Source organism: Limulus polyphemus, unplaced genomic scaffold (assembly GCF_000517525.1).
Source record: "Limulus polyphemus unplaced genomic scaffold, Limulus_polyphemus-2.1.2 Scaffold1768, whole genome shotgun sequence".
NCBI lineage: Eukaryota > Metazoa > Arthropoda > Merostomata > Xiphosura > Limulidae > Limulus > Limulus polyphemus.
In genome coordinates, this window is record NW_013667378.1 from 225,091 (window position 1) to 236,820 (window position 11,730).

The 11,730-nt window shown below is 32.1% G+C and overlaps 1 protein-coding gene across 3 annotated transcripts in view; it reads left to right on the forward strand.

Moving 5' to 3' along the window:
• Positions 1-11,730, forward strand: part of LOC106464875 (metabotropic glutamate receptor 8-like) — a 37,787-nt gene that overhangs the window by 13,048 nt on the left and 13,009 nt on the right. For all 3 annotated transcript variants that reach the window (XM_022392677.1, XM_022392676.1, XM_022392675.1), the window contains exons 3-4: positions 4,948-5,118; positions 8,533-8,677. In XM_022392677.1, the coding sequence (XP_022248385.1) occupies positions 4,948-5,118; positions 8,533-8,677 (316 nt within the window). The remainder of the gene's footprint in view (positions 1-4,947; positions 5,119-8,532; positions 8,678-11,730) is intronic.

The window sequence follows — 11,730 nt, forward strand, 5'->3', positions numbered from 1 at the left end:
GTTTGAACTTAAAAAAGCATTGGTAAGTGAAATAAAATATAAAAAAAACATTTACTTTTGTATCCATTCCTCGAAAAAAAGAATCTAAGTTCTATTTCTTATGTGGCCGAACTTATGTGTTTTTAAAATCCGGTAGGAGTCTCTAAACCCAAAGAGTTATAGTTTATCACAGTTGGATTCTTGTGACAAGAAGGTCATAAAATATTAGTTTTATTTATCGATTTACGAAATACTTTATTGAATAGGTACTAGATAAATAACATCTTTTAAGTAGATCGAAGTAAATGCTATCCAAGGCAGTGGAAAATGAAAAATAAACAACATCTATCTTCGGTTACCTTGACTTAAATCATTGCTCCAAAAGAGGATATAATAAATTTATGACATATGGATGACAACAAATCATGCAAGAAAATTTTGTAAAAACTGAAACTCTTTCTAAGCTTTTAGAAGTCTGAGCTTTACTTTCTTTAACTCTTTCACTGCCTTATATTTTACCTTCTATAATAGTAGTGCAGTGCAGTTTGGAATTTTCCACAACAATAAAAGAAGGGTGTACTCATCCAAACTTCAAAAAAATCAACAATTTCTTTTTTGTATTTTTATTATGTATCTAAATATAAAGCTGATAAAGGTTGATAAAGGCATTTAAAGAAAAGGGCCATAATTTAATTGTGTCATAGATATTGCCGAGAATTAATTGTGGGGATAAATTATAAGTATAGGCTTAGGTTAATATGTAAGGATGAGCAGATTGTCTGATTGGACGTGAGACCAGTTTAATAGGAGCATGAATCTTTTGGAATGGATGGTTTACATTTAAATATGATAGGGGCTGGCTTGTTTGCAATTGTTATTAACTCAGCTGTAAGGGAAGTATTAAACTAGGACTAGACAGTGATGAGGGCCAGAAGTATAAGAAATACAATAGATTACTTAAAAGCATTGGTAGGAATGGTGAATTTTGATGTGATAGTAAAAACTGAAACATGGTTAAATGTAGACGATTTTGATGACAGAACTTTCTTTGAAATACAGGGTTATAGGTTATCTAATATGGATAGAGTACTAAAGAGAGGGGGAGGAGTGGTTTTATATGTAAAATGTGAGTTACATCCTGTTAAACTTGAAGATATCAAAGATAATAGCAAGGAGATTGAATCCATTTGGATTTCTATTAGCAGGTATAAAGGAATAAGGCTATTAGTGGGAACTTGTTACTTTAGAGTCAGAAAACTAGAAACTTTAGAGTCAGATTAATATTTCAACTGTTAATAAGGTTACAATTTTATTGTATAGGTCACTGGTTAGACTACGTTTGAAGTATTATATTTAGTCTTGGGCTCCTTACCTTAGGAAAGACATTGAATTGTTGGAAAGGATTCAGAAAAGAGTTACTAGAATGGGGCTTCGGATGGAATGGTTCTCATATGAGAAGATGTTAAAATCTCTGAAATTGTTTTATCTTAAAAGAATAAGAGTTAAAGGGGACATGATTGAACATTTTTAAGATTGGTAAAGGAATTGATAGTGTTGATGCATCATCTTTTTCATACTTAATGGCGAGAATGGTAGTACTAGGGGACATAAATATAAATATTTGCAGGGTAGGAGTCATTTTCAGCTAAGACCATTTTATTTTTCTAAGAGGGTGGTTAGCTTTTGAAAAGGGTTGCCTTCGGATGTTGTGGAGGCAATAAATTTAAGTGAGTTTAAGAGAAAGCTTGATAACTATATGCATGATAAGGGCGTTGAGAGTTTTTTTAAAATATAGTTTTAGTTAGGTTTGGAGAATGGGACAACCTTGATGGACCAATATGTCCCTTGCTGACCCTAAACATTATGTTATGTTAAATAATAATATTTAATCCTAGCTTTGTAACATTTACATTTGGTACCAAACCTGACTACGACAGAAATGCAACTTTTTTGTTTTACCTTATCAGTTAAATGGCTGCTTTTTTTACATCAACATTGGTTTATCATTATTATCAAGCAGTTATTCGTAGTGTTGAAACTTGACAAAAGTTTTCTTATACGCAAATCATTACAATACAAATCATTAATTGATGACGTGAATCTTTTGTTCTTATAACTCACACTAATGCTAATTAATCAGAATAGGCTAAGTATTTTCTTGGTTGTTACTATCTTATAATGACTATGTGATGATCATTGTCATTAAATGATTATGGTTTCTCAAGCAACGTGATATTTTCTTCAGATTTTCAGTTTGTTTTCTTTCTTTCACTTTGTAAAATATTTAAAACCGCATTATTATCCAAACAACTATTTTTGCTTAGAATTCCCGAATCACGTTAATGCAACTTTAAACTTTTACGGAATGTTAATGTCTCCTATAGTTTCCCTATTGCTTGTTTTAGTAACAAAATATACAGGCTGAAAGTTCTTTCTTTAAGTTTTGTAATCACAAACATTTTTTTTTCAAACGTGAACATTATATATATATATATATAACAAATCCCAGGCTGTTTGTAGAATTTCTCCAGCTTCATCTTCAACACCAGATATGATAGGCGTAAATCTAAACTATGAAAGTTCTTCGTGGTTCAGATGTTCCATTGGTTTATCTTAATGACTATATTTATTTTTACCCCAAACTAACGGCAGGAATATTGTTTTCACTCCTCTGTGTGTTCGTGAACAGAATAACTTGAAAGATTTTCATCTGATTTTGATCAAAGTTGATAAAAAAAAAAAGTTGACTGTCCCCTAATTACTAACTGATTAAATTTTGCTGTGAATGTAGTTCGAAGGTCAAGGTCACATTGAAGGTCAACCTATTTCGCTTTAATGATAGTATATTCAAATTTTGAAGAAAAAAAAAGTCAAATCTCGAATACAAATGGGGATGAAGAGAGGATCTTGGCGCATAAAGTCCATTTTTGAAAGTGAAGAATTATTTGGCGTATAATTTAAGCTGTTTCCTTCAAATGTTATGACATTGTGGGGCGAGGTTTTTACTCTCCGACTGCCCCATTTTACAATTTATCTTTCTTAATAACAATTTTCCTGTTTCTATCTTCACATTTATTAATCATTCCATCCATTATGATGAATAAATAGAACTCTCACAAAACCTATTAAACGAATTACTTGACTAAATCATATCATTTGCATGCCATAGTTTATGACATTATTGATCTGATTTTATTTTGGTACTAGTGACACTGATATGTATAGAAGTGTAACACCAATAACTCGCTCTTCTTCTATGATTACTAAAAGTTTCTATTTTTAAAGTGTTGCAAGTAACCTGATTTTTACAATATCATTTTGGCGTTTGAAACGCATGCCTTTTTACCTTTAAACAATAATGTGTTGGCTCATAAATATACAACTTTATTTCAAAATAATTCTGTTTTTGATTAGAAAATATTCAGCTCTTATTTCACATCAGAGTTACTGGCATCATCAATGTTCAACGATGTTTCAAAAGTGTCATGATGACGTCACAAACATGTAGATTTTAAAAATGTACAATTATATTTATTTTGCAATATAAAGTTTACATTATGACAATATATTCCTGATGTTTCCTACCTTTGAAGCACATTTCTTATGTCGCAAGCATACAAACTGTTTTCACTGCATCATGCTGACGTCATGAATGTCTAACTTTTCTTTTCATTCTGAAAGAAAAAGTAGTGCAAAGGATCACCAAATTTTTAAAAGGATACTAAAAACCACCCAATAGCGACGCTTTGAAAGAGTAGGCTGTTCTTCTTCGGATAAAGAAAGGCCAAAGTCGGAAGTGTGTGATATCTATATATATATAAGCGCGATTGTCTCTCTCTCTCTCTCTCTGTAGGTCTGGTTCTTATTCTCCGCCACATCTTTATAGCTACAAACTCCAAACTCGGGGTACAGATACAACTTTGTGCGGGAAGTAACATGAGCTACGTGGCCGCAGCCTCAGAGACCGTTTTTAGGTCGCAAATTGAAGCCAAAGTGTCTAATACAGCACAGAACGACCAATTGGTCTCATATTGGAAAGGCCGGATTTTTTGGCTAATGTGTGATTAAGATGGCTAATATTTACGTTTTTTCTGTGTGAGGACTTCTCCTAATCCTTATATCCATGATTAATTATGTGTTAAATGATTTAAAAACTTCGTGTAGCCTTCATTTGCTTCTCTGCTCATTCTACCTTTTCTCTCTCTCCGCCCTTTCCTTCCCTCTCTCTTTCTTCTACTCGTACATGCCTACTCTCTAACTCCTCTTAATTGAAAAAGGCTGGTGCTTTCTCTCGAACATACACGCATACTCTCTCAACTAAATAGGCTTGCTTCAGCCATATCTTTTGCTTTTCTTGCGTGTACTCGCAAGGCTCAGCTATATGATGACTTTACATAAACGTTTGGTATGGGCAGATTTTCATTTATGTTGTGTTGCAACGAGAATAAATCAATTCTTCGTTAAATGGAACGATAATAAAGTCAGAATACGCTGCAAACGACACTTGACCACACAGCAGAAATCAGGACACCAAAAGGTAGGGAACTTTATTTTGGAAACTTTAAATGTCATGCAAACCACAAGCAAGTAGCAGGAGCAATGTACCCAGTTTTGCTTTAATTAAAACAGCTTTAGCAGATTTTTGTTTTTCTCACACATTGTTATTTTTATTGATTTTAATCAAAATAATTAGTTAAGTAAAGAAATCATTTTGAACTTTTTTGGAAAAAATAACTATTAATATTGTTGATTTAATCAAAACAACTCAGGATATTTAAAGCCATTTCCATCCGAGCAACGCGGGGTACTCTGCCACTTGTTTATAAGGAAAAGAAACATGGGTAGAAAATCTTTGTCGGCGTGACTGTTAAAAAACAAGTTCCTGGGTTGTTTAAAACGTTTCTTTTGGTTTGGTATAGATGTCGCTTATCAAATGGTCGTGTTCTCATTATGTTCTTTTAATCCTAGGTGAGCTTCTTTTCGACGAGCCCTGAGCTAAGTAACAAACAAAGGTTCGAGTACTTCCTCCGAACAGTACCCTCAGATACTAACCAAGCACAGGCTATGGTAGAAATCGTTAAAATCCTCAACTGGACATACGTCTCTATCCTATATGAAGAATCCACCTATGGCATTAAAGTTAGTTTAGCCTCTTGTAATACAAATACATCCTTTTTTGTTGTTCTTGTATGTTTGTGAGGTTCTGTCTCTTAAATATAAATATATATTATTTATTATTGTGGTAATTTAGGTTGATCTGTGCGAATCTAATCGGTAAACATTAGTTACAGTTTCGATACTGTTTGTATGATATGCGAATAATTCAAAATAGTCGATTTTTTCTCAATATGTATAGCTCTTGATTTTGGCCCCCCAGTGGCACAGCGGTATGTCTGCGGACTTACAACGTTAAAAACCGGGTTTCGATACCCGTGGTGGGCACAGCACAGATAGCCCATTGTGTAGCTTTGTGCTTAACTTCAAACAAAACAAACAATCTTGATTTTAAGCAGTAAAACATTTAACTTCGGACCTGACGCGTGACGTTATTTTCGTAAGTTTTTAGAAAAAACGGCAGGTTAACTTAACTATATTAAACTCTCTGATATTTAAAGTAACAACGATTCGTGACTGTTTTGTGATTATTTATGTAAAAGCTGAAAGTTTTTGGCATAAAGCAAAAAATGTCTCTACAGGTTTTCTTTCTATATAATTATGAAATTACATTATATGCTTTTAATGTGATTTTGAAGTATTTTCAATCAAGAAAATGTTTTTCACGAGTCCTTTATAGTCACGTTTGGTTATCTACGTACGCGTGACAGAAAATTTGAGAACATTTTCCGCTTTCATGCAAAAAAAAAGACTACGTATATATAAAGCTGTTTATGTCATGCAACAGAAAAAGTTATAAATTCCTAGTCATCTCCTTTCATACAGAACTAAACAACTTTGAAAGATGAACAAATATAAAATTTTGAATGCCTTGAATGCAATGAAAGCTTATATTTTCACTTCTCAAGCATAGTTATTCATTATATAACAAAATGTGCCCTTGAGAACGCATGTCTTCACATATATATTAATTTCAAATTTTATAAATCACAAGTATTTCATGTGTTTGCATTACGTTTGATTAAAGATAAAAAAAAAAAAAAATTAGCCATCATCGAAACGAATGTGTAACAACAAATCAAAAACTACAAAATATTCAAACGAGGTCAATTGTACGTCATGTAAAGGACATAATTCAACATATGACACATCGTCTTTGTAACTGAAAACAAGAATAAAATGCGTTTGAAACGTCCCCCGGTGGGACAGCGGTAAGTTTACGGACTTACAATACTAAAATTCTGGGTTCAATTCCCCACGGTGGACACAGCAGATAGCCCGTTATGGCTTTGCTAAAACAAAACAAACCTTATAAAAAAAATGCGGACTGAATATTTTCTGCAGTAGTATCCTTAAATAGTTACAAAGAGTATTTTCATTCCTCTAATTGTGTATTATAAGTGCATATACGTGAGATATTAATCGGACTGAAAACGTGGAACAAACGGGTGAGATCCTACTAATAAATATGGCCTGATGGTTAGGGTAGTCGACTGGCAATCTACTTGTCGAAGGATTAAAATCAGGAGCCGAACATGCTCGACCGTGAGAGTGTTAATAAAAAGCGTTAATAATAGTAAATGCTTCTGGCTGGTGGTTAGGGCAGTCAGTTCACAATATGCGAGTCGTGGGATTGAAACTTGACTCCAAACATGCTCGACCTTTCAGCCGTGGCGACGTTAATAAAGAGAAGTCTCAGAATTGAAGGTGACTGCTGCTGACCAGGAGGTCAGAATTTGGGACGGTGGCAGATAGCCTTAGTAGTTTTGCCATAAACAAACAAAGAGAGAGAGAGAGAGAGAATCAACTGTATGCTCAAGTGGTCTGAGTAAGTTTTTTTGTAATTATTTGGTAACTTTATTATGTTCTATTGAGCAAAATCTAACTGTTTTCAGTGTTCTGAAAAGGGTTTTGAAATAAACAGTATACACTATTCGGGAATGAGAATATTGCTTTAAGTACATGAACGGCGTATATTTATTCTCAAGCTCTATAGTTGAAATAAACTAGAAACTTCTTTCAATATAACACAATATATAAAATATAAAAACCTTTCTTTCAAAATACCCAGTAGAAACGCTATAATCAGAAATAGAATTCATTTGGAGATACGCCTATGGCACGAGACATTATGAACAGCCTTGCGTGTGCTATAAAAAGGTCCTATACGTTCGATGTAAAATAACTCTGTAATTTAGACCTTCGTATATGAATATTAAGATTATTGGTTATTAAACGTTTAAGTATTTTTTTATCGAAACTTTCTTTAATAAAAATCGATAAACGTAGCAACGGGCTTAAGAGACTTCCATAATTTGCGTGTTTCAAGAAGGTGGCGTGACGTTTTAATTATTGCAAAAAAAAATTAACAATAATAAATAAGATAATGATATTCAGTAACCAATAACATATATTAAACTGTGCTATAATTACTTGCCGAACATATATTAAACTGTGCTATAATGTAGAGTTTGTCTAACGATCTTGTTCTGTTTTACTTCGTTGTTTTAGTTTCATTAACATTACTTGCCGAACATATATTAAACTGTGCTGTAATGTAGAGTTTGTGTCTAATGATCTTGTTCTGTTTTACTTCGTTGTTTTAGTTTCATTAACGTTACTTACCGAGCATATATTAAACTGTGCTATAATGTAGAGTTTGTCTAACGATCTTGTTCTGTTTTAATTCTTGCCGAACATATATTAAACTGTGCTATAATGTAGAGTTTGTGTCTAACGATCTTGTTCTGTTTTACTTCGTTGTTTTAGTTTCATTAACATTACTTGCCGAACATATATTAAACTGTGCTGTAATGTAGAGTTTGTGTCTAATGATCTTGTTCTGTTTTACTTCGTTGTTTTAGTTTCATTAACATTACTTACCGAGCATATATTAAACTGTGCTGTAATGTAGAGTTTGTGTCTAATGATCTTGTTCTGTTTTACTTCGTTGTTTTAGTTTCATTAACATTACTTACCGAACATATATTAAACTGTGCTGTAATATAGAGTTTGTGAAATGCTTCAGTTCCTCATCCAGTCCTCTAGTGTATTACATATTGTGTGATTCTAAAACAGTCGATAAACGCTGTTATCTACAAAAATTAGAAAAACAAAAATGAGTGCCGTTGTGTTTATAAAGTAAAACCGTTAGATATACTAAGAGCTCCTAGGTTCTGTTTAAAATGACCTAATAAAGGACAATTGATTGGGAACTAAGAATTTTACTTTTTCTTTTAATTTGCTTAGAATATTGTCCTTATGTATACCGTTGACAGTACATAAAAATGACATATTGAGTTTTGTATTTTATTTAACAACATTTACATCATTGTAACTGTCTCAAACCTATGAAGCTGACACCTGCAATGAAAGATGAGGATCTTATTTAATTTTATGCTAATTATCTCTCTCTTACTCGTAAAAAACATTTTACAGGCCTTCAACGTGCTGGAAGAACGCCTGGCTCTGAACAATATTTGCATAGCAGTCAAAGAAAAACTGACAAAAGATTCTGGAGTTGCATCGGAAGGAGTCTACGATAAGATTGTCCGGAAATTACTGTCCAAACAACGAGCTCGAGGTCAGACCTATTCATTTCCTTTGGACTTTAAGTTACTTCTGTGCAGTCTATTTCATTTTTCTTATCTTAAACTAATTCAAATGTTTCAAAATCTCAAACAATATTTACAAACATTAAATAAAGATAAGATATACCTGTTAAAGGTTTCCTGATCTAAGAAGTTAAATTTTAGATATCCAGTACGTAAAAAATCCAAAATATTATCCTTAGTAAAAGTGCCATCTAATATAAGTAGAAAAAAAAATTAATTAATTCAAGTGACTAAGCAACGGTTTTAGTTGTAATTCAATTTTAGCAAGGACTAAATGGTAGATGTTGACTAGCTGCCTTCTCACTGATCTATCAATGTAAAGTAAGTGATGTCTATACGCAGATACTCATTTGTGTAGATTTGTTCGAAAATTCTGAAACTAGCAAAAAACTTTAACAAAAATATCTTAAGCGTAAAAATGTTGGAACCTTCTTAACAGGAGTGAAATAAACAAACAAAAATGTATTTATTTAAAAGAATATTTATTAAATATTTTATTTATTAATAAAATCTCCACATATTTTTCACAATCTTTTCACGTTCTTCCTTTATTAGCAAAGAAAAACAAAACAAACTATTTTGGAATAGCTACAGGACGCAGTAAAATAAAACGTTTATGATATAATTGTTTTGCAATCTATTAGCCTCCCCCTTAGTAGCTTATAACGCTTAAAACGGGTTTTTATACCCTTGATGGGCATAGCCCATATAGACCATTATATATCTTGGTACATAACAACAAACAATTTATTGATATAAAACTTGAATTCTCACGAAGAATAAAGAAAAATTATAAGTAAGATGTTTATTGTCAAACGCAAAACTGCACAATCAGCGCTCTGTCCACCGCATTTTACCGTTGTAAGTCAGTAACGTTACCGCTGATCCACCGGGCAACGAGTTATAAACGCAAGACAAATTTAACACAGAATGAGAAATAAGCGTAATTAATGAACATACATAATTATCCTATGTATATTTGTTATCGGCAAGAGTACAAAGGTTTGTTTCTAAATCGGAAATGAATTATTTGAAACGTGGTTAAAGAAATATGTAACAGAAGACAGTTTTCAAGGGATACGTAAGTTTATATGCTGAAATGTCAGTAAAATCTGACGGTATTTGTAGAGTTTGTTTTTATTATTATATTTTAATTAGTTCATAATTTGACATACAAAGGATTTTTGGAAAGCCAATGTATCTTTTAAATAATTAAAGCGGGTGCATTAGAAGTTTCTTAGTTAAAACTTTGTTCACATATGAATTGAAACACTTCTAATGCATATTCTTAATTTCATTCATGTGAACGCACTCCCGGTTCGTGTCAAGTGTGGGATCAACGTTTTGGGATAATGAATAGTAATCTATGTAAATTTGATATAGCCTACATTGTTCCTCACAAGTGCAAGGCCTTTATTATGTGTATTTCTAGTTAACTTCTTAAATAATTCTGTTTAATGGATGATTCGTTTATATTAAACAATTGTTTTTGAAGATGAGTGATTAAGCCTTTAAATATTTTGAGGAGACAATCTGAACATAAACCTCATGGGCTTAATCGAACGGTTTATATTGATGAATGAAATCCAATTGCTATTACATAAAACACTATAGCACCTCAATACCCCTTAAAATTGATAATGAAACTCACAACCCAAACTTTACAAAGACAATTGAAATTCGTGTTTTGTTTTAATTTTTTGCGCAACGTGTAAATTTTCATTTTCTGAAACTCGTTTTCGGATGGAATGATAATTTTTTTTCTGAAAAGTTTGTAAAATTCGAGACTAGTTTTAGGAAGTGTAAGCTTATATTCATTGACTCTTTAGGACATTTTAGTGCTTATATAGAAGGAATTGAAAGAAAAACTTTTAAAAGACTGTAGTAGCAGTGTGCAGTTTTTAAACCTATAGTATAGTTTCCACCTCAGTAAAATAACATATAGGCACGATCAAGCTTAATGAGTTACGCTCTTTTGCAAGTAAATATGCACACATAAAGTAAGAAATTATAAAACACACACACATTGAACTATTGAGTAAATTTATGCACCTTCTAAATATTTTGATTATTTACAGGTTTACATTTTTATTTTAATATGATTTAATATAATGCTACAGCTATAATATTTCTCTCTTTTTACGCGTGGCCACAAATTATTCCATAAAAACGTAGTTAACATTTAGGGGTTGAACAAAACAACGGAAACTTTTCGCAATTTGAAGTCCAAGTTTTGGTGTTTTAAGAGTGGAGATTTAGCCATATGGTAATTTAACTGTGCATTAAACTATCCTAAATCTCTGATTTTTTCTGTATAGAAATGGTATATTATTGTTTTTCAGAGAAAGACAAAAATGTCAAACTAGCGTCAGTCATAATTTCCATAGAAGTTTCATTGTTGGTGAACTTTCAGACACGAACATCTAAAATAATGAATTTATCTCGAAGAACGGTGTCAAAGGTTATGTAAGTATGGATATTGAAAAATAAAACTAAATCAGGCAAACGTAATAGTAGTCGAAAAACTAAGATGACAGATGGTGATAGACGAGCATTAACTCAAATAGTAAGACGAAAACAAAAACCTACAACGTCAAAGTGCGTACATATCTTAACGTTAGACTACAACAACCAGTCTAAGTCAAAAGTAATCGAAGGGAATTGCAAAGATGGGTTACCATGTTAGGTCTGCCATTCACAAAACTGTAAGAACAACAAAAAATGAAAAGTCAAGTTAAACAGCGTCAAGAACTTTTAAAATTGTATTGAAGATCAATGGATGAATATAGTTTAGTCAGAACTTTTAAAATTGTACTGAAGATCAATGGATGAATATAGTTTGGTCAGAACTTTTAAAATTGTACTGAAGATCAATGGATGAATATAGTTTGGTCAGAACTTTTAAAATTGTACTGAAGATCAATGGATGAATATACTTTAGTCAGAACTTTTAAAATTGTACTGAAGATCAATGGATGAATATAGTTTAGTCAGAACTTTTAAATTGTATTGAAGATCGATG